Genomic DNA, 24,561 nt, shown 5'->3' with positions numbered 1-24,561 from the left:
AAAAAGGTCAGATCAGACGAGTTAAAATCTCAATCACGCTACTTTACTACTCTTCACCACTACTTTTTTTTGGATGATACTCTTCACCATTACTATCCTTACATAACAAGACCAATCAATCCTAAATAATAAACAAATCTAAATAAGATAAGATAAGACGACTTAGATTCAATCTCGTCATGTTTAGCTTCGTCCTACTTTGTCTTGCCCGCTCTACCCTATACCACTTGTATTATCTCAAAATATCACAACGTGTGAGGACTTATCTATTTCATCAAATTTATACTCAATCAAATATTAATTTTTAATATAATATTAATAGAGGTTAAATCAAGCGAGTTAAAATCTCAATCACACTATTTTACTCTTCATAATTTACTATTACTACCTAACAAAGACGAAATTAATCCTAAATAATAAACAAATCTAAACAAGGTAAGATAAGACTATTTAAATTCACTCTCATCCTGTTTTGCTTCGTCCTACCTTGTCCCCGCCCTCTCTATCCTATACCGCTTATATTGTCTCGAAATATCACAACGTGTGAGTACTTATAATCTACTTCATCAAATTTATACCCAATCAAATATTAATTTTTAATATAATGTTAATAGAGGTTAAATCAAGCGAGTTAAAATCTCAATCACGCTATTTTACTCTTCATAATTTACTATTACTACCTAACAAAGACGAAATCAATCCTAAATAATAAAAAAATCTAAACAAGGTAAGATAAGACGATTTAAATTCACTCTCGTCCTATTTTGCTTCGTCCTACCTTGTCCTAAATTCACTCTCGTCCTGTTTCGCTTCGTCCTACCTTGTCCCGCCCCGCTCTATGCTATACCGCTTATATTATCTCAAAATATCATAGCCATGAGGACTTATCTACTTCATTAAATTTATACCTAATCAAAATATTTATTTTTAATATAATGTTAATAGAGGTTGAATCAAGCAAGTTAAAATCTCAATCACGCTATTTTACTCTTCATAATTTACTATTACTACCCAACTAAGACGATATCGATCATAAATAATAAACAAATCTAAATAAGATAAGACGATTTAAATTTACTCTCGTCCTGTTCTGCTTCGTCCTACCTTGTCCCGCCCCGCTCTATCCTATACCACTTATATTATCTCAAAATATCACAGACGCGTGAGGACTTATCTACTTCCAAAGTGTGTGCCACAATCCCTAATCATAAAACAGTGAATTTTAGGTAGCATTAGATTTTCACACATGTCAATTTGCTAATTAACTTTTGGGACAAACATTCTATTGTGACGCCACAATATTCTTTTTTTTTTTTGTCATACTCACCCCACTACTGATTATTATTATTTTTCAATATAAAATACACGATTACAATCTGTTGGCTGATATACGAGGAACAATAAAATAAATATTCGTTTTCGTCACAATGAAAATAGTGTAAAAGATTCTTCTTCGTTTAAATCATTAGATAAAAACATATGAGGTATATACAAAAAGAAGTAATACTCAATTACTAACAAAAAAATCCATTTCAACCAAACATTTACTAAATTCTTATAGAAAATGCACTGATTTCCCTAAACAATGGAATATTCCTTTAATTTCAATTCGTATGACGTTAAGTTCACCGAGTATGAAATTTAAGAAAAAAAAATAAAAAATTGATACTTGATATTCAAATATGTTATAATATTTATGTGATTATAAGTCTTTCAAAATGTGCGATCTTAAGATTGTCATACTATATTTTTGTACGAATATAAAATTTGATGTATTTATCATGAGATGTAAATGAAAAGATTAGAAAATATTTCTTTAGGAAGTAACGGACTAACAAGAAAATAATCTCTTTTTGGGATGTGGAGTATATATTTTGCTTGTTTACTACCAACAATTGATCTATATATCAATTTTGCTAAAAGTAACCATATTTATTATAGAAAAAAGTTAACCTCCAGATGTCACCACATATATATATATGATGATAAATATAATTGAGAAGTGCACGTTACATACATTAATCTTAAGATAATGAACAAAATTTGTCGATATGCTGTTCTTTTACTATTATATATTTATTTCAAGATTTGAATTTTGGAATCTATAGCATTTTTTTAATTCTTTTTAATTTAAATTTCTCAAGATCTTTCTATGAATTAACTTAAATTTAAGAAAAAGAGATGTGGATTTTAAAATGAAAAAAAAATGACTTGAATATCCACTTGGATTATCATATAGAATGTAATGACTTGTATCTGCATTTTTTAATTTTGGAGAATTTTCTACCAATCATGAGGGCTCACGTCAAACAATTCTCCATATATTTAAACACTAAAATATTATTGGGTTTAATAGAATATGTTATCAAACATTTTCACGTGTTCCCTACTATATATATATCGTTATGTCGACATTAACAATTGACATAATCAAAAACCAATTAAATTTATAGTATGATGAGTAATATCCATCCCCAATTTGATAGCGCTCCACCTAAATGGAATTCATATATCCACAAATTAAGAAGGGAGGGAAACTGAAAATTCTCGACGTTATGAGAAAATGCTTTGACTCATATAATTACTAGCCTCGGACACATGCGTTATATGTGTGTCCCAGACTAAGTTGCATGAAGTTGTTGTAACAATGAGTTTGTATGACCTTTTGATATTAAAGATGAAGAAACCACAAATATTGTGGAAAAAAAAATAATTATATGTTAAATATGTGTATATTTTAATATAGTAATTTACTGATACAATAAAAATAGTCAACAAAAATATAATTACAAATTACAATAATTAATTAAGAAAATTATATAGAAAAATTTCACATGTACGAGAAATATTACGCAAGATAGAAGACACTCATATTGCAGCTATCTCAAATTTTCTTTTCAAGAAAATCAATAGTCTTTCTTTTGTAATGGAAGATATATATGTACTTTTTTCTTGTAAAGATGGGTCTTAACTTAACTTACAGAAAAATAATTAATTAAATTGGATAAACTTCATGTTAGAATTAAAATGAATTAAATGAAAGAAAGTGAATGAGAGGAATCAAAGTCTCAAACATCTTTACATATTTCACCACCAGCGAGTGATTTTTAGTAGATGAATATGGTCAATATATTAAATTAAGTGTATTTAATTATTAAGTAACCCTTCAAATTCATCAGATTTTTAATTTTCAAAGAGTGTTATACTCTATACAAATTTATAGGATTACTTTAGTAATCCAACCTTTAACTTTGTTGCTTCACACTTTTAATAGAACTAATAATTCTATTTTTTACTATAAAGTTTGTAAAATGAAATTGTAAATCAGGAAAAAATACTTTAAAAGCTATACAACTTACATTTGTGGTTACCAAAGCAAGAACAATTATCAACCATGCAAAGACTTAAATCATAAAATTCGAAGCCTTATTGTGTACACTAATTTTTTATTTGTAGTTATTTATTTATCAAATAGAAATTAACTCGGTAAAGAAAATAGAGATATTTTAATGGTAAATAAAAGAACACCTCTAAAGAAATCAACGAAAATATTAAAAAATGAAGCTAAAAATAACAATGTGAAAGAAAAAAGTAGAAAAAAAAATGTAGAGAGATAAGAGATGACAATTTTCTTTATTCTCTTCCAATTATTCAAAATCTCTTCCGCAAGGATATAGTTGAGGGACTCAAAAAATTGTCATGAATATGTCATTAACCTATTTCATGGATGAAAGGTGAAAGAAACAAATATATTATTAATTAACATCATCAAATGTATAACATCTTCATTTCTAATATAATAACACAAAATAAAAATTTCACTTGAACACATAGAAGAGAAATCTAAGCAGATCTTAGTTAATCTACAACAAAATTATCAAACAAATATTAAGATACAAGGAGTGAAGAGAAGTAGCTATCATCAAAACTAAGACAACATATATCATGGCACAATTTACAGATCGAAAATTAGTGAAACATACAATGATATTTATATCAAAGATATATAGAAACTCAAAAGTCAAGTTATAAAAACATCATTAAAATAGTATTAAATTTTTTTATTGGAGAAGTGAAAGGACACTTCATATTTTATTCTTTAAAAATTATTAGATTTCCAAAACTATTAAAATTCAAATTTGTAGTTATTGTTTAAAGTTGATGCATATGAATATAATTATTCAATATATGTACTAATACACACATAAGAATATGAAGAATCAATTTTGTAACTGTTAAAACATTCATTGTATTGTAGTCAATACAATACTTAAGCATTTATTTAAACATATATTTACACTTTTTTTACACAAATTATTAAAGGAGTATTTTCTTTATTTAAAGATAAAATGTTTAATTAATTATATTAGATTAATTAAATTAAATATTTTATAGCTTTTTCATTCTGATGTAGGGGTAAAATGGTAATTCAACTTTTTACTTTGGAGCTTTTCACTTATATATATAATATATACTAGTTTCTGGGTACGCGCCACGCGCGTGTTGCCATATAAATAAAAATATTTTTGTGAAGATTGTATATCAACAATATTTTTAAGTTATATTATGTGTTATAAAATAGAAAATACAAATTACATGTTCTTAAAATTGATAAGCATCCTATATGGTGTTTTTGTTTCTAAGATCCAAAATTCAAAAAACTATACAACTACAATATTTAAATGAATTAATAAGTGAAATGTTATGTGCTACGTTAATGATGTGTAAAATCAGTAACATATAGAAATCTTTTACCGTAAAATTATTGTTGTGCGTTGCACATATTAAGCCCTAGCAAGAAAATTAAATAATAAGTGTCATGAGTGTATTCTTCAATCTTCACTAAGAAATTTCTTTGACGAATCCAATAACATTTATAGCTGAAATTCTTGGCAAATCCAACAACGTTCATAGCGTATTTTAATGGCCTTTAACTTTGACATTGATTGAGAAAAAACTGCTCAGAGAAATGATATACTCTTCTTTAGAGCCCATAAAAATGGAGAGAGGACTTAAGGAAAATGAAAACTATTCTTGGCTTTATATAATACTTTCACTTTAATGATTAATTAGTCTCTTTAGCTTCTTTTCATGTATTTATCATTAAAAATAACATATATTAATATATTAACTATGAGATTCATAGTATTGAAATCTACAACTTTTAAAATTCTAACAATGTAAAGGTAACTGCTTCTATATTTTAGTTAATGTGCAACTTAAATCTCTACCTATTTGCTCTCATTAACTAACATTTGTCTCTTCATTTTCTTTAACGTTTAGATTATTTGATTTTCATAACTGTTCAAATATTCTCAATTCATTAATAGTAAAAAAATTTATTGCTCAATATTTTTCAAAAATAAAATAATCAAATATGAATATAATATTTTTATTTAGTATAGGGATAAAATGGTAATTCAACTTTACATCTTGGATCTTTTATATAAAGCCATTATATAAAGCCATTCACCAACATAATATGTTTTTTCTAAAATTTTACAAAACTAGTATAAACGTATTCCACAGTAACGTTTTAGGATATATTTTATTTTTTAAAAGTTGATGGCGTCAGATTGATATACGTTACTCACAGTAACGTTTTAGGAGTAAAACGTTACTTACAGTAACGTATATCAACCTAATACTGTTAGTTTTTTTATAAAAAAATATACCCTAAAACGTTACCGTGAAATACGTTTATACTAGTTTTGTAAAATTTTAGAAAAATGTATTACTTTGGTAAATTGTTTTATATAATGGCTTAGTTTGATTAAAAATTCTATATATATATATATATGATAGCTCAAAGTTCTTTTTTTTTTTAATGTTATCAAGATGTAGTCTAACACAGTTCATAAGAAACTAAGAAATTACCGTCAAACTTCTTTATAACTACATCATTTGTTCAGATATTTTTTAGCTGCATAGAAACATATAGTATAATAGAGGATTATCATAGAGAGTTCTGATTATAATTAGTTAGTTAAGATTGGATAAAGTCGTTTTAATCTTTTTTTTTTCTTTTGTGGGACTTGAATCTGTATGTATATTACTATGTGAAACTAGCCAACTAGGAGAGGAACTACAGTATATTCAAACAGATCTTAGAAGTTAGAAGCATATCACAAAGAACTCCAACCCAAAGAAACATGAATGGAAGTATCTAGTAATTTACATCTGCGCGCGCTTAGCTTCAAAATCAGCTCTAGCTGCACATACTTGAATAGGAGTTGTATTTATTTGAAACTTACAATGCCTGGACACTTTTTGCAGTTATGAAGTTGCATCATCAAGATGTATGGTTTTCTCCTTGATTGTAAGACCAAAACTTGATGCTAAAACAACTTAGGCCAGGAGGCTCGCAATCATGTTGCCTGCAGTGAAATGAGATTTCGCGTTTCCTGCCTCTTATTGATTGTGCATATAGCATCAGACAACTCTTTCAATACCGGGTCAGCTTCTCCACAGTCATCCCCTGTCATATCCTCTGCGAGATAATGGCCATTGGAAACTATAAAATTTTGCTGCAGTTGTAATCCGAGGGGACACTTGAGCTTTGGTGATGCTCCAATCCAGAAGTTTGAGGTTGCTCACTTCAGTTGCTCTTTTCCCTAACTGCAAAATCGATAGCTCCCCAGAGATACTCATCTATAATCAGCACAACTCAAAAAGCTGGTGCAACTCAGAAGATACTGAATTTTACAGACAAGGATGCCTCTTAACAGAATAATTAGTTAAGTCAACAGGGAACTGCTATTTACATGATCCTGGAGGTTTTGCATTAGTGATGCTCCGGAACAAACTAAACCTGAATCATTTAATTCCTCATAACACTTACGAGTTGAACTGAGATCAACCATGTCTTGGTAGCCCTTGAGCAAGATCTTGTACATGACAAGATTAGGCATAAAACCAGTCTTTAACATATCTGCCTTTAGCATCATGACACGAGTTATGTGCCTGGCCTCGAAATGACGTTGTATCATCATGACATAAGTGGATAAATCTGGATACAGACCATTGCGTCGTAGATCCACGAAAAACTTATTGGCTTTGAAATACTGCCCATCTTTGCATAGACCATGGATTAACGCAGAATAAGTAACATTATTAGGGAAAGAAAGAACACCATTACTGCAGTCTACTTCGACTCCTATAGATCCAGAACTGCTTATTTTCAAGAAAAAATTGATTGCGTCACTAATCATTCCATTCTTGAGAAATCCATCAACCAAACAAGTAAAAGTCAAAGCGTTAGGAGCAACTCCAGTCTCCACCATCTCCTTATGAAGCCTTAGAGCAGCTTTTGTGTTTCCTTTTTTGAAATGACCATCAATCAACGCTGTATAAGCAACCACATCAGGCTTCAAGCCTTTAATAATCATTTCAGTATAGACACCCATTGCAGCTTCTAGATCCCCTATCTTACCAAAACCATCTATCAATACTGAGAAAGTGACTACATTGGGCTGGACACCTTTCTCTATCATATGAGAACACAATGCCAAAGCCTTGTCCATATTTCTGTCCTTGCAATACCTATCAATCAGCTGATTGTAAATCACAGAGTTCACGACCACCCCTGCAGCGTCCATTTTCAGCAAAAACCTCTCAGCTTCGTCTACTTTCCCCAGCTTACAATAACCTTTTATCAGTGTACCATAAGTCACAACATCCGGAGAAATACCAAGCTTTTCCATCTCAGAATGCATCTCTAGTGCGGTTGACATATCATACCAATTACAACAGCCATCAATCAGACAATTATAGATAAGTAAATTGGGACCTACCCCAAACTTTACCATACATGCTAATAAATTTCTTGCTGTTATCACTTCACCCACTTTACAAAGCGGATCGATCAAGGTACCAAAAGTAACAACATTTGGAAGAATTCCATGCTTCAACATATTTTGATAAAGTTGAAAGGCTCTTCCAGTATCAGCCTTCTTGCTATAGCCATCCATTAGAGTATTATAAGTGCAAAGATTAGGCATAACTCCCATCTCCCACATCTTGCTGAACATGCTTTCAGCTTCCTGTATCTTATTCTGATTGCAAAACCCACGAATCATAGTGGTGTATGTCACAATATTTGGTTGAATTCCTTTCTCAGCCATTTCATCATATAGCGTTTCAGCTTTCAAAATCTCACCTTTAAGACAGCATGCATCAATCAATACTCCATATGTCACCACACTAGGACATAACCCAAAGGAGAGCATATTCCTATAAATACCCCACATGAATTCAAACTTACCCATTTTTACATACCCATGTAAAAGAGCATTACAAGCATGCAAAGGAGGTAACTTTCCCATCTTTTGGTACACCCAGTAAGCGTCATCAACAAAACCCATTTCAGATAACGCAATAATCAACACCCCAAACACATTACAGCTAGACCCAGAGTCTATTTTACCAAGATCATTGAAAACTAAAGAACAAACCTTTCTTGGGTTGCTGTTTTTTCTAAGATTTTCAATGAGTCGTTTTATCAAACACCTGGCGTCAAGATACAATCTTGCTCGGGTTAAATAATGAATAATGGCCGAGTGTAATGTAAGATCCTTTGTTGGGTCTGTTTTTACAATTGCTGAATTGAAAAGCCACATGGCTTCGCTGCAGTTCTTGGCATTGAGAATCGCGGCGGATGAAGAAGGGGAAGTTGAAAATGGCAACGCTACAATGGTTCTTGAAATGACTGGGTACTTTATGCTGAAAAGGGTTTTCAAGTTCTGAGAAGAATACTTCGACATTGCTGCTTCCATATCTACATTTCCATTACTTGTTCTGCTTTTAGTACTTTCTTCTGCTAATAATGATGGTAGTCACTCTTTTGAACAATATTTGAAATATGATGTCTGTGATAAAATAATTAATCCTTTTATATTAATCAAACAAACAAATCCCCTAAACAAGTTTAAACTGTAGTTTCCCCACTTCATCAAATTACACAGATTTTTCGATTTATTCATCTCATAGTTCAAAACGAACTAGAAAATCCAAATTCATGGGATTAGAGATAGAGTTAGATGTTTGGGCATGGACAACATGGCCAATAATATGTAAGTCGAGAATAATGATGGGTATATCCCGTGTATACATGTAAATAAAATGGACTTTTGGTCTAACTCGATCTAAAAATTCAGATCCTGAGGTGAGAATTGCTCGAGAAAATGAAGGGCAACACCTCGTTATCCATCAATCAAATATAGGCTATTCTAACATGATCAAAGTAGGGAAATATATGGAATGGCAAACATTCCTAAGTAATTATATAATAGGGGTATAGTTTAATTTATTTACTTTCTATAATTATAGTTTATTTTTTTTGCTATAATTAATGGGGTCCACCACCTATTATATAGCCAATAGTATAAAAACCTTTTTTTTTTTTATTTTGTATATAATTTTACACAAAACAATATTATCTCTCCTATTCATATTCCACCTTTTTCTCCTACAATTAATACTTCTATCCGATTTGAATTTCAAATTGTCCAAAATTCAATTACTCCCTCCCGAAGTTGAATTCAATTTTCGTAGGTACTCCTAAATTTTAGTCGTTTTCCTTTTTTTTTTCTTATTCAACAATTGTATATGTATTGTGTTTCTTATGTTTTTTCATATTTTTTTGATGAAATAATCGATTGTTTGTTCTTATTAGATCTCAAATTAGTCACAGAATGAATGAATCATCTTCATCTATGAGGATTATCAAAGGTATTCCATTGCATGTCAATTTTGTTGACAATTTACCATCGTTTTCAATGTTTTAACTCAAGATTTTGGGGTTGATGTAGGGTCTATGGTAAAATCAAAACAAGTTCAACATGAACAAACAATGGAAAAATTGAGATCAAAGAAAAAATATGACCCTACGGCAGTTCAAGAAGTTACTAACAATGCTAAAGCTAGAGGCATTAAAATTGTATAAAGAGGAAAGCAGTAAACATTGATTCAGAAGAAAATGCATGTGAAGTTGACGGATCTGAAGAACATCATAATTATGAGGTAGTGGCTTAAAACACAAATTTAGATACAATTTTTTTGTTACTTAGATGTCAATATACAAAAAATTATTGTTTAAGTAAATTTTGTATTCACGTAATTGTATACAGTATATTGCATGTTTAGTACACACATGTTTTAGTTATATATTTGTATATGTGTCTGTGGATTTGATTACTTTATACATACTTTAAGTTATGTATAATGAATAATATACTAAGTCTTAATAGTGGTAGTAGCAGATTGTATATTAAAGCTCATTATTATTTTTATTTTGTATATATATACAAAAAGTAATTGGACTTAGTTATACAGATGGGAAAATTTCATATATGATTATAAAATGTATATTTTATTAGTTATATCCAAATTATTGAAGTTAGTATATATTAAGTTTATATACATATACAAAAATTGATCTGTCCATGACTGTTTTCAAAATTGACTGTTTTTGTATACATATATACTAAGTTTTAATAGTGGTAGTAGCGGATTGTATATTAAAGGCTCATTATTATTATTTTTTTTGTATACATATATACACAAAGTAATTGAATTTAATTATACAGATGGAAAAATTTCATATATGATTGTAATTTGTATATTTTAGTAGTTATATACAAATTATTGAAGTTAGTATATATTAAGTTTATATATTATTGGAATATATACAAAGTCATTTAGACAGTTGTATATATTGCCATGTTTAACTACTATATTCATGTACACATATTAACCAGAATGCATAACCAAAATAGCCAATGAAGCCATTATCTATACAATTATAAAAAAAAAATATTTCAAATCATTCAAAGAGATCATATATACAATTAATATAACATTATTATACAATCAAATTACTGAATTGATTTTACACTGATATTCTTTTTAATATACAAATACTACATCCAAAAAAGTATATAATTGTATAGTACGAAATTTCTGCTTAAAATAATCATATTTTGAAACCAGTTTTCAAAAAAAAAATAATTACGACACCACAATAACGAACGCATATAAATTAAAATTTGTAAATCCAATAGAACATTGTATAATTATTGCAATAATAAACATGAATTTTCATCCAATGAACACTTACCTGAATTCGATTACAAAGAAAAAATAGAAAAAATTGATGAACTGCTGTTTCATAAACAACAAAAACAAGTTTATCTTTTGTTTCAATTGCTGTATAATTCTTATTTTTTTTTGAAAAAAAATGAATTTGAACGTTTACCTTAAAAAAGTGATGTTTACCTTAAATTATGGCATTATCTATATTTATTGTTAGCATATTTAACGCTTCAGTTACAAACCACTTTTTAAAATAAAATTATATAAATAAAAAACAAAAGAAACCTTATATACAAAATTAAAGATACCTAAAATAACTAAACTATACCCATAAAATGTAATTAGGTAAACTATACCCATATAATGTTATTTAATCAAATAAGTTTGCCATATATGAAATTTTCCCTTTAAAGTAAGCTAAGCTCTCTCTTTATTCATATCTATACAAGTGATTTTGCTTAATATCATTTTGTTATAAATTAGAAATGATTTTTTTTTCTTTTTTAATAAGTGTTTCAACTAATTTCAATAAGTGTCACCTCCAACTAGCAATAGGTATCTAAGTCACCTAATGTTTTGAACCTTAGAGTTCTTAATCAACTTCATTGACCACCGAATCTCGCTTTGGGTGCTTAATAAAAACATAAATGATTTTGCTTCTACTTATTCTTTTCTTGTGTGTTGTTGCTAGTTTAAATGTAAGGACATGGTCAAGTGAAGATTCATATAATCAACAACATGATGAAATTGAAACATTATTGCATATGTATATAGTTTGATAATGTTGTGCTTATGACATCCATCATCTTATGTTTTTACGTTCAGCGATGGACGAATTATAATGCAGTTTGTACATAGAAAAGTACATACACATGTTTTTGCTAATTAGAATCTTTTAATTATGATAATCAGTCTAAGTGTTTCTAATTCTGATCGTCAGTGATCACAAAGTCAATCCTCAAAAGTTTCCGTCGCCAGTGTCCGCAACATTAGAAGTAACAGTAAGTGAATGATTTTGCACAGATACGTTTGATTTAGATCAGTTGATTATATTGTGTTTCATTGGATTTCAGATTAGTTAGTATTAGATTAGGTATGATACTCCCATCACGACATGTTAAGTGCGATAATATTGAGCCACTTTTTCCCTTTCCTGTATTGTTTATGAAATGTCAGCATAACTAATACACGATTAATCAAATTAATTCCCCTACAGGAACAGAGAAATTTCCTAATTAAGCTTGTTATTAGGTTAGTGACATGATACAAAGCAACTAGCCTAGCTATTACTATCTCTTAGCAAAACTAATTGAGAGAGGAATATGTTATATAAATTCATGATTTAACATAAATCCAAAAAGATCTTAAACATAGCTGACTTGTTTTATACATGTGACTATACAAAAATATTTAATTTTGTTTCCATCAGAAAATAAGAATCATGTTTATGCCAATATCAATATATGCATAATATGTATACTTAATATTTTTATTTTATTTGTGACTTATAATTTATACGATAGAGAAGATATTTAGCTAAAAATTAAAAGAAACACATGGTTGATATGTGACAGTTGGAAAAAGTAAGTGGGGGAGACGTGTCAATAAAAAGCAAAAAGGACGGTTTTTTAGTTTTTTTCCAACAAAATTAAACCAATGAGAGAAAACACAGATATTTGTTGCCGCTTACGTGTCGGCTATACATAAATCAACTCTTCTTTTCACCATTGTAGCTCAAAAGTGCCATTATTTTTGCTTTCTAATTAAATTAATTTAATTTTTTTAAAAATATATATTGTTTTAAATAAAATAATTTATCGCCATATAAATAATTAAGGAAAAAGGGTTAAAATTACTCTTCAACTTTGTTTTATTGGTTGATTTTATTTCTGCCGTTAAAAGTAGGTTATTTTTATCCCGCCGTTAATATACTCAACAAATATACCCCTTCTTGAACGGAAACCCCCAAATCAGTTAAAATTACCCAATTTTTATTGAAATTATCCAAAAAAAGTTTAACCCAAACCAAAACCGACCCACTAAACTAAACAAAATCCATAACAAATTAAACCCATTTCCAATCTTCTTCATCTCAGTGTTCTTCCCCTTCTTCTCAGTGTTCTTGGTTAAGTATCCAAAGAACACACAATATTTATTGTAGCTAACACATAAATCGCACACTGTCTATTAAAATCAATCGAAAAGACTTCAAACTGTTCCTTGAAAGTTGCCAAGGCTTCAACAGCTGCCCTGTGACCACACCAGTAGCATGACTCAGCAAAATTAGTAGCTTTTTTTGGACATTCTGATTCAACACCATCGATGGGTACTACTACTTCATTCTTGCTTACATCCCATCTTCTCTCAGCCCATTGAGGATTTCACAATTAACATCGACAGAGGCATACACAAATGAAATTTTTTCCCAATGAACTGAAGAATAACTCATCTAATGCTTAAAATACCATAACTTTTACGACTTTTCAAACTAAATATAGGGCAGTGATGGCTTCTTCTTATGGATCAAAAACAAAAAGAGCCCAAATTAAATGCAGATCTACAATATAGCTGCTCTTATTGAGTTTATTTGAGTTATCAAACGCAAAAACCCCAATTTGAATACAAATTTAAAGGAGTTGACAGATTTTTGAGTCACATAAGAAAGACTGTATCATTCTTAAAATTTTGGAGATGATAATGTGTGGCGAATCAGTGTGCAATCTGAAAATGTGACAAAAATTGGGAATTGTTTCTCTCTTCTTTGGGAATCATAATCTTGGTTAATTAAGTATATTTATTTGGGTTATTTAATTAGATGGGTCGGACTTGGGTTATATTTAGTTATTTTTTAACAAAAATCGGGTAATTTCAACTGATTTTGGGATTTTCGTTCAAGGAGGGTATATTTATTGAGTTTATTAACGACAGAATTAAAAATAATCTACTTTTAACGATAAAAGTAAAATCAACCAATAAAATAATATTGAGGAATAATTTTAACCCTTTTCCCAATAATTAAAATAGTATCTTATATCGTCTATTAAAGTTCTTTTTTCACGGAAACATCATTTTGACAATTAATGCTATTAGCCAGACGACACCAAATTCCACCTAAAAGACTAATCTTTTTTCTGACCGACTCAGCTGTCTGCATGGACTTTTTGTTTATTGTTTAATTTTATAAGATAGGAGAACTCACTGAGTGGCAGAAAAACTACATTGCTACCGTGCACCGATTTTGCTAACGTGCGCGACCACTCCGTCAACGGGGATATATTACGTTTATATTTTGATTGGTGATTCCGTGTTCCGACCGGTATATATCGGTCGGCGGCTGCTGGGGACTTGGTGAAACAGAAATGGCCGAAGTTTCTAGATTGATTGCTCTGCTTTCTTGTTGTACCGTGCTCAGTGTGACGGTCTGTTGCTAAATGAATTGGATTGGATGACTACGTGATCAGCAAGATGGTGTTGTGCTGAACTGACAGCCATAACTTTAATTATTGTAGTTTTTTGATCCCTGTAGTGGAGCGGGAAGTAATAGTAATGGAAGTTCTCCAATAACAGTTTTGGGAGAGCTAGGGTTGTATTATAACCCTAATTTTTTTGTGTGTGTAATGGTTATGGAGAAGAATGAGACTGTGAGGACAGGGGATGGGTTTATTGACAGGAGTAAAGTTAGGATTTTGCTGTGTGATAACGATGCCAAAAGCTCGGAGGAAGTTTTTACTCTCTTGTGCAAATGTTCTTATCAAGGTAATATCCAATTCTTATGATTAATTCACATTGTGGTGTTTGTAGTTTCTGAATTGGTTTTTATGTGATAAAATTCAGATTGTTAATTGATATCATTTGCTTGAGCTTGCCTTCTTTTGTTAATGCATCTTTTGTTTGACAAATAACCCCCTTTGAATTGCGTGAAAGTAGGATACTTCAATTTCGGGGGTCAGAGAGTTTTAAGCACCTTAGGCGCTCTTCAGAGTGTGATTTCTTTGACTTGAATTTAAGTTTGAAGCATGAGATAATTATCAAAAAAAAAAAAGTTTGAAGCATGAGATTAATTTCAACTGATCACCTCTTATCAGCACGGCAAGTAGCTAGGTTGCTAGGCAGATGAGAAATATTCACCTTGTGTCACCTTTGTTTGGATTTGAACCTTGGTTTTCAAGGACTTTACTCTAGATTTTTGTTTGAATATGGGGGAAGTTTAGTTTTGCAACTTGTTAGAGGTTCAATATCCAGAGTTCTTCTCCTCCCCTTCCCTCCCAAAACCTGGAGAAAAACAATAGAAGAAATGCACGAAGGAGAAAAAATGAAAAATGTATAATGGAAGAAAGCCTTAAGAGGGAAAAATTGGGGATTAGGGGCGGCTGAGAGGAGTTGATGTTAGTAAGTTACTCTTGTTTTCTGATGTTAGTTCAATCTTCAGTTGCTTGCTACACAGTAGTACTAGACTCAGCTTTTTAATGATCCTACGACTAATTGTGATGATTGTTGCATTGCAGTGATATCAGTGAGGTCACCCAGACAGGTGATTGATGCATTGAATGCAGAAGGACCTCATATCGATCTCATCCTTTCAGAAGTTGACCTTCCTATGTCTAAAGGATTTAAGATGTTGAAGCACATTATGAGGGATAAGCAGTTGCGACACATTCCAGTGATCAGTAAGCTTAAGTTTCTGTAAATTGCACACTACCTTGAAATGTACTTATGAGTGTGGTCAAAGATACTGTTACATTTTCTTTTTGTAGTGATGTCATCGCAAGATGAAGTCTCTATTGTTATTAAGTGCCTGAAATTTGGAGCCGCTGACTACCTGGTAAAGCCTCTCAGAACTAATGAGCTATTGAACTTGTGGACACACATGTGGAGAAGAAGGAGAATGGCACGTACTTATTCAATCACTTAATCTTTTCTCTGTTTTACTGTTTGCTTTTCAATATCTTTTTATTTTTACTTGAAATATTTATTTATAGCAAGGATATCTGGAAATTTAAGGCAGGGAAGCACGACAGAGATTAGTATAAACAAATCTTTGATGAATATCTTTTCTCTCATCGGTCTAAATATATTTATTGTTGCTTGTTCTAATATGAATGGAAACAGTGTTTGAACCCTCACCCAATTTTTGTTGTTTATTTTTGTGTTATTTAGGCTGCATGTGAAGGAAGTTCTCCTTGTACCACTTTTTGATGTTGGTGTTCTTCAAATATTCTATGTCAACATCTCCGCAATAATCATTTTATATTTCTTTGTTTCGTGTACAGCTCGGACTAGTAGAGAAGAACATCATAAATTATGACTTCAATCTGGTCGTATCAGAGCCCAGTGATCCCAACACAAATAGCGCTACTCTTTTCTCGGATGACACCGATGATAAGTCATGGAAGTGTGTTAATCCAGAAATATGTCCCTCTACTATGCTGCAAGAAGAAGCAAGATGCAAGGTGGACAAGTTCTTTTGAAGTTACTTTTGAAAGCATTTCTAGCACATTCATGTAATCACCAAAATTCAAATTGCTAATATCATTGTGAATGCTATCTCATGACTTGTTCTTTCGGGATCTTAAAATTTGGCTTTTTGGTATTTTCTTATTACATCAGGGAGGAGAGGGAAAGGGGAAAGGGGGGGGGGGAGGTTTCGACTCTAATAATGGGATTTGAATCCTCCACCTACAATGTGGAAGGCAGGGTGCTCACCAACGTAGCTGCCCCCCAAATCCCTTGGTGTTAGAAACCTCAAAGTGCAAGTTCGGCATTTAAGACCTGAGAGTTGAAACTTGAGCTGAAAGCATATATGAAGTAGTAGTATGACTTTTATTTTGTGACTTTCCTAGAGGGGGATGGTGTTAATTGTTAACATATTAATACCTGCAATCTACAGGTTGGACACACTGCTTTTTCCTCTATATTAACTGAGAGAAAATTTGTTGACCTTTACTGAATTCAGCCGGTTCATATTTCATTGCCAGTCGTACATTCTTATATTAGGGTTAGCTGGTGAGGGAATTTTCATTAAAAATGAATGTTCTGAGGTGTTTGTGGATAGTACTCAAAGACTTATTATCAGAAAAAAGAACTCAAGACTTCTAATACAAATTGCAGTAACTTGTGATTCTGATATCCCAACACATGGGTGGTACCTTTTATTGGTAGCAGCACCAGGCTCTCCTTGAGGTATACTAGTGAGAAGTTATGTTTTGTAGCTACAGATAATAAATGCACCTTTTGTATAAATTGCGGTAACTTGCAGTTGTATTGTCCCAATACCTGGATAGTACATTCTATTTTGAGCAGCAATCTCCAAGTGCTCCTTAGTCCAAAATGTATTAGTGACAGATCATGTTCTGTAGCTACAGATGACAAATGTTCTTTGGCAAAAGTTGCTTCTTATCAAACATTGTTGAACTAACATGTGTCTCTTGTGCGTTTATTATCTGTCATTTCTATGTTTTCAGTCTAATGCTTCAACTGATGCTGCTCCCATAGAGACTGCGGTTGTAGTTCCATTTGAGCATCCGCCTACTGCACCAGGAACTGATGATCAAAGCACAGGTCAGTGGTTCACATGATTTTGAAACTCTTAATGGAAGTATTTATCTAAAACTACATGTCGTCGTTAGTTGATGAAGATGAGGACAATCTTCATCCAGAAAACAAATAAGTAAATCATTATCACTGAAAAGGACATTATTGCATTTGGATAATATAATCTTATCTTCCACTTTGTCATGTTTACTCGACCCTATAAGATAGAAAATGCAACAGTATATGTGAAGAAAAAAAAAGTAGTAATAAGTAATGAGTATTGAGCTTGTTGGAAGTGGTGGTGAGTGAGATTTTCTTTTGACTGTTATCTAAGTTTCTAGGAACTTTGAGTATTTTCCCTGTTGCTTTTGCATTTGAACTTTCAGTGTTTATACTATTTAGAAGTTACAAGGCATTCCTAAGAAAGCTAAGCGTGAATAAGAAAGCAGAAGTAAGCTTTATGTTGCATGTAGATTTGGCATATATACATGCAAAATTAAAAGTACTCGATGTGCTCCATGTGAAGCATATTAGAGCAGTTATAAAGTTCTTGTTTACTGATGTAGAAATGCCTGTACATAGTGAAGTGTTGTAAGCAACTTGATGGTAGTCTCTCTGTTCCGTGTGTTCTTGTTTTATTTGGATTATAATCACGTGAAACTAAATTCTTGTGTCAGTTAATTAACAGGTTCTAAAATTGATTACTAGGTGATATGTCTTGCTTTACATGCTTAGAGATGAATACTTTCTGAGAGATGCAACTTTTCTATATCTTCAAATGAGTTTCAACTGACATATGCATATGTTTAACAGGAGAAATTTCACTATTTCCTAAGAAGAGTGAATTGAAGATAGGTGAGTCTTCCGCCTTTTCTACATATGTCAAGTCAAGCTTGCCGAAAAGCACTGGCCAAAGCCCAACCTCTATCCGTGGAAGTGTGCCTCAGCAATTGGGGATTGAAGAAAACACTTCATTGGGAGGACATGAACACATTGATTCGAACATACAAGTCACTGGAGATGTAGAAAGTCACTTGCAAGGTGATGGCTATGCAAAAAGCAACAATATTCCAACGTCTTTTACTATCGAGAGGTCATGTACTCCCCCTTTATCACAGGAATTTCCACATCACTGGAACTCAAAAATGGAGGAATTCTCTCAGGTGCATATGCATCTCAAAAATGAGGCTCAGCATGATGTTTCCAGTTTTCATGCACAAACTCCTTATCCCTATTATATTTCAGGAGTAATGAATCAAGTCATGATGCCGTCAACTCAAATATATCACGAGAGCCTGCAACATCTCCATAATCATGCTAATTCAGCTATGTTGCCTCAATACAATTATATGCCGCAATATCCTCGTATGCATGGAATATCATCATATCCTTTCTACCCGATTGGCATGTGCTTACAACCAGGTCAATTGCCAGCAGCACATCCATGGCATTCGTTTGGCAGTTCATCTTCTGCCGATATCAAGGTGAGCAAAGTTGATCTTAGAGAGACAGCTTTGATGAAGTTCAGACAGAAGAGAAAGGAAAGATGTTTTGACAAGAAGATTAGGTATATTAACCGGAAGCAAGTGGCAGAGCAGAGACCACGTTTGAGGGGACAGTTTGTAAGGAAGGTCAATGGTGCGAATGTAGATGTCAATGGGCAACCTTCTTCAGCAGGCAATGACGATGTTGAAGAAGAGGAAGAGGAGGAAGTACAAATAGAATATGTGGATTCTTCACACGAGGATGATCTGTGAACATGTCAGTTGATTGCAACTTTGTGATAGTTTTCTCTTGTATTATCAGAATTCCCTGGGACGGAGATGTACTATAGCTCATGGATGAATGCAGAATTACGCCTTGATCTACATGCACACAAATGGCACAAGCTTGCTTTCAGCTGCCAATCAAAGGCATCTTCGGTCTACATGCAGCATCGGGGTGCAATGAGATTGACCTGCTCCCTATCGCTTTCATTCCTGTGATTTTGAGCTTAGTTGGATACTCTTGAGAGCACCCTGGACGTGAGATCTCATGTGTGGCAGGTACTATGGTTTTGCCATGTTATGTCCCTGGAAGTAAAAGTTCTTAGATCCATGTTCGAACGAGGGAAGTAGAGCCACAATGCACTTTGACAGTGCAAAAAAAGTAACGAGATCACTGTGACATTCCCTGGGGGAAGTTTCATGAAGTTTACCATATGAAATTAATGAGACGAAATGTAATAGACTGATCTTATAGTAATCTTCTGAGACTTTGTTGTAATGATTAAGTTCTGTTTCATCCCATTACGCAACATGTTATTCAGCAGTTGGCGTGACCAAACAAATGGTTAGTAACTATTTTTAAAATATCGTAATAACAACATACATTAAACTATTAGCAGGAGAAATAAGATGCAGTTTACTTATTATATATGCAAGAATAAAATCAGCAAAGGTGTTCCCTTACGTTAAATGATTCTTATATAAATAGTTGGTTTCATTGTACATTGAAGTATATTCCAAGCCATCTAAAAGGGTCTATCTTTTCCATCAGCAAGCAACAAGAGAAAAGCCAAAAACATTGCTAAGGTTCTCATTGTTAATCATGTTATCTATTTTTTCACGTCTTTGGTAATGTGCCTTCTTTACACCAACCTCCCCCCACCCTCACCAGAGTCTGTCTTGTTAAATACAAAGTTAAGCCAACTAATACTTGATATATTTTGGATATCACAAGGACAAAACTAACAATGAGCCCAAACAAAACAAAACAGAAACAACTCCACCGCACCAGCAATTAGTTGTTGGCTTATCTGCAAAGAAATATCTTCTTTTTTGCTTCTGAAATAGAGGAGGAAACATCATTGCCAACTCCTATGCCTCAAATATACCAATATGAAAGACTATTCATCTGTTCCAATGCAGGGGTCTGGCAAGATTATCAGAAGATCAATCTTTATCTTTCTGCAGAATTACCAGTTTTACACTACAATAGCAGCAGTCCTCGCGTTCCCTTTTGCTGCCTCGGTTCTTCTGCTACAAGCATTCGTCCCCTCTACATGTTTCCTCCGAGCAATCCACGATCACCTGCATTCTCTATTTGATGCAGCGGGATTACCATCCTCTTCAAAACTCTTCACCCTTTTGAATTCCAAGCTTTCTCAGACCTATGCAATCTCTTTTCTTGCATTTCCTTTCACCCTTACCTCTCTTCTTTTCGCAAAGGCATCCGTGATTGAAGCTCTCAGCGATCAGAAATCATCCAAGAAACCTGCATTTTTTTCTTTTTGTTCACTCTACAGTTCCCTTCTTCTCACTCAACTTTGCAACTCAATAGTCATCATCTTAGCAAATGCAACTTGTTTTACTCTCCTATTTTTGGCCTTCAATATTTTTAATTACGGATTTAACCTTTCATCTCCAAGCCCCATCCTCTTTATTTCAGCAACAGGAGCAATAATTTGTTTTATCATTTCAGCCAGCACTTTGATCATCTGCAACTTGGCACTGGTATTATCAGGACTGGGGAACATAGGAGGGTATATGTCAATTCTCAAGGCTTGTTTTTTAATCAAAGGGAAAAATGCAACAGCATTATCGTTAGCCGTGATTTTCAACTTGGCCTTTGCTGCAGTTGAAGTTCTATACCAATTCAGAGTTGTCAAAGCTTATCATCATAAAAGAACAGGCTTTTCTGCTATTGCTTTGGAAGGAATGTTCATTGCTTATTTGTATGCCATTCTTCTGGTTCTTGATACCATTTCTAGCTGTCTTTTCTTCGAATGCTGTAAATTGAGCTGCCAGATGGATGAAGAAGGGTGTTTTCCTTATCAAATTGAGATTGAAGACAGAGATCACCACACAGTACTGTTGATAAAGAACTTAGAGGAGCTTTCTTGAGTTTACTGAGTAGTTCAACTGATTCTGTATCATGTATTATTCATTTGTCATATGAATTCGTCCAAATATAGGTTCCTACAGGAGTAAATATAGCTTCAAACATGAAAGACAGGAAGCAGTCCTTCGGTTTATTGTAGTATAATTATGATCTCAAGAAAACTCACTAAGAGATAGGGTAAGGCTTCAAGTATTACACATACAAAATGGCAAATTTCCTTCCAAATATTGGAAACTCAAAACAGTAGATCATCAAAAGATTACAAGGTGTTCTTGAGTAAAACGTGGATGTCCAAGTATGAAAAATAACAAGATTTCAAGATCAATGAATGAAGATATCATATTATTTTCCAAAATTTGATTCTAAAGGAAGGTGGGAAACTAACCCTACAGCCTACATTTTGTTACACTGCTATTGCTAAAAATACCTATTTCTATCCTCTTCTATGCTTTCTGTACAACTTTCCGTGTTGGATTCCCCTGACAAGGAACCCGTTTCTATGTTACAATGAAAAGAATGAACTAGAGATCTAAATACAGGGGTTAGTTGAGCTTTGTACAAACTATTCATGTTACACTTCCAATTCACATTTTGCATGGCATAATCTCCATCAAGGTGAACACGCCGACAACGACTCCATCGTGTTGGTTCAACAAATGCATAGCCAAATTTACATTCTTTAGATGCATTTCTCTGTTTAATCATGCAGCACACGCTCCAGGACGGACGGCAGTCATGATCACCCGTCAATAACAAAATCCAGGCGATCGATTTTTGGACCAACGGGTTCCTTGCATCATCCAAGAGCTCAGACAACAGCTTCTCTCTGCAAAGCACTCCAAGAGCCCAGACAAGAATGTGTCCTTTTCAGTTTCCCTCTGCAAAGCACTTCTGCTATTTCCAGGTTCACGAGCTTTAATGTTCGACGTTCTTTCTTGAGCCCAGAGAAAGCCAAAACCGATAGATCGATATTGGAGGCTTCTGGTTTGACTTAATACCAATGTCCTTAGTTAACCAACAGACAGAGGCCACATGACTCCAAAAATTCCCTGAAGCATGAATCATCCCCATTTAATTCTCACCCTTCTTTTTTAAGCTGCTTCTTTTCTGCGTTCTCCATTTCGGCTTCCTTCTGAACTTTCTTCTTGTCTTGTTCAGCCTGCTTCAAGTTCTCCTCATGGGCTTTCCGGAATAACCTCACAAAATTTAAGAGGGTTGCAGTGACTGCAGAGTATGAAACAGATACCACACAACAAACAATTAGGAGTCAAACCTTCAAAAGCACTAGCACAGAAATGAGAATAACGATACATAAATGAATCATATATGGAATAAGATACACCGGATTGAATAAAAATCAATGCCGACACAAATTCAGAATTTCTCTAGTAAATTCTTTGCATGTAACTTAAATATCAGGTGGTGCAAACTAGTCAAATGCTGATTTGATTAGTGTTAGCTCTTTTTTTTTAACTAGAAAGGACAGTTTGAGCTCCATACACAGCTATACCCCGAATGGTTTGGCACAGCCCTAGACAATGTAAACCTCTACTAGGAAACTTCTCCACATATGCTAGATCTATCGAGTCTGATAACTTAGAAATCTTGTTGGCAGATCCATATCTGGCATAGTCTTAATTGAATCTAAACATTATCTTCCTCCGAAACAAGCGGAGTATATTATGAAAAGGTTTATATTTCCACGACAATTAGCAGTCGCGTGCTGTAATACACCTATGACTTGGTTATCATATTTGGTAGTATAACTCTGAAGGACATCAAAGGCAACAATGTAAAGTTCACAACTCTATGGAACCACTTTCATCAGCTCAATTTTGTCACCAGAAGGCCAATGTGGAATAAAATATTTTGTACAAACGATACCTTGTTCAAATGGACATTTGGCGGGATCCTCATTAAAATATAGCGCAAGTGCATCTGCATTTCTGCCCTGTGCATCAAGTACAACCATAAAACATATCATTGACACCATAGAAATTGATGCTGTAACATAATACAACAAAGAGGTAACTAAATGCAAAGGAAATTACCGCCACAGAATACAAATCCCGGAGAGATCCCACCTCTGCTTCAGATGCACCAATGAATTCCTTTAAGGTCTGGTTTACCGGACGTAGAAAATCAAACTTATAAGGACCAAAGATGGCGCAGATTATACTAGTTTGTTAAGAAATGATTGCAACTTAATAGCCGCATAGTAATGAGTCCTATCAACTCTTATGTTAAATGAATTACCGAATTAAGGAAAGAAAGTAGAAAATGATAAAAGGTAAAGATATACAACTACATGAGAAAGTCAAATAGTGCTAGTCCATCAAAATTCAGCTGCAAGCTAAAAGACTATTCTATCAATCAATCAAGTAGTAGAAGAAAATGACAATCACAGTTCCTTGTTATCTCCTATCCAAATGCAAACAGCAGTGCTTTACTACTCCAGAAAACTGTTACCCTCTTTTTTCGGAAGAGGGGAGATACATCAGTTAAGACAGATAGGAAAAATTACTCACTAACAGCAACTTTCATCCTGCTGTTACTGTCAAACCATTAGGGACTGATCGAGACATAAAGCTTTGCTTAATTTTATCAACAATCATGGGTAAATGATTGTATAAATGATACACTTAAAAGGGAGACCAAGGGATTTGTGAAGAAAATGGACCATGGACCTAGCTCAACCAAAAGCTAGTTCATGAGGTGAGAATTGCTCAAGACCATATAATGAGACAAATAACTCATCCCTCCTCCAATGTGTGGCACTTACCAACTTTCACTTTCACCAATGAAAACTCTCACATATCACATAAGAGGTCGACTTGATTTGCTTAAAGTTAGATTGCCTGTATTCAAAAAGTTAAATATATATATATATATATATGTATATATATATATATATATACATATACTTATGAGCTCTATATGGACTTGATTTGCTTAAAGTTTGATAAAATTCTAGTGCCAACTGTTTATTAAAAGCTTCATCTGCTTTAAGGTTAAAAAATGGACCTTCTAGAGAGAGAGAGAGGGGGGGGGGGGGAA

General features: G+C 32.9%; 4 protein-coding genes across 4 annotated transcripts in view; 2 read left to right on the top strand and 2 right to left on the bottom strand.

The window, feature by feature from the left end:
- Window positions 1-6,074: 6,074 nt before the first annotated feature.
- On the bottom strand, window positions 6,075-9,219 carry LOC107021578 (pentatricopeptide repeat-containing protein At5g61400-like). The gene is given in 2 exon segments (XM_015222267.2): window positions 6,075-6,788; window positions 6,791-9,219. Coding segments are annotated over 2 exon segments (2,016 nt in total). The 5' UTR covers window positions 8,775-9,219; the 3' UTR covers window positions 6,075-6,756.
- Window positions 9,220-14,185: 4,966 nt separating this feature from the next.
- On the top strand, window positions 14,186-19,998 carry LOC107023280 (two-component response regulator-like APRR1). The gene is made up of 6 exons (XM_015223922.2): window positions 14,186-14,847; window positions 15,597-15,758; window positions 15,846-15,979; window positions 16,362-16,541; window positions 17,553-17,649; window positions 18,436-19,998. Exons 1-6 carry the CDS (start codon window positions 14,709-14,711, stop codon window positions 19,377-19,379), a joined length of 1,656 nt encoding a protein of 551 aa, XP_015079408.1. The 5' UTR covers window positions 14,186-14,708; the 3' UTR covers window positions 19,380-19,998.
- A 320-nt stretch (window positions 19,999-20,318) lies between these two features.
- Window positions 20,319-21,580, top strand: LOC107021675. Its single transcript, XM_015222375.2, has one exon. It carries the CDS (start codon window positions 20,502-20,504, stop codon window positions 21,504-21,506), a length of 1,005 nt encoding a protein of 334 aa, XP_015077861.1. The 5' UTR covers window positions 20,319-20,501; the 3' UTR covers window positions 21,507-21,580.
- Window positions 21,581-21,794: 214 nt separating this feature from the next.
- Window positions 21,795-24,561, bottom strand: part of LOC107022456 (formin-like protein 20) — a 16,144-nt gene continuing 13,377 nt past the window's right edge. Inside the window, exons 16-18 of the mRNA XM_015223061.2 lie at window positions 23,556-23,624; window positions 23,389-23,455; window positions 21,795-22,728 (exon numbers count right to left, since the gene is read on the bottom strand). Of these exons, the coding sequence (XP_015078547.1) occupies window positions 22,583-22,728; window positions 23,389-23,455; window positions 23,556-23,624 (282 nt within the window). The 3' untranslated portion in view covers window positions 21,795-22,582. The remainder of the gene's footprint in view (window positions 22,729-23,388; window positions 23,456-23,555; window positions 23,625-24,561) is intronic.

The sequence above is a fragment of the Solanum pennellii genome, chromosome 6 (assembly GCF_001406875.1).
Source record: "Solanum pennellii chromosome 6, SPENNV200".
Lineage (NCBI taxonomy): Eukaryota > Viridiplantae > Streptophyta > Magnoliopsida > Solanales > Solanaceae > Solanum > Solanum pennellii.
Note: the sequence above shows the minus strand (reverse complement) of the source record. Positions and strands in the feature narration are given on the sequence as shown.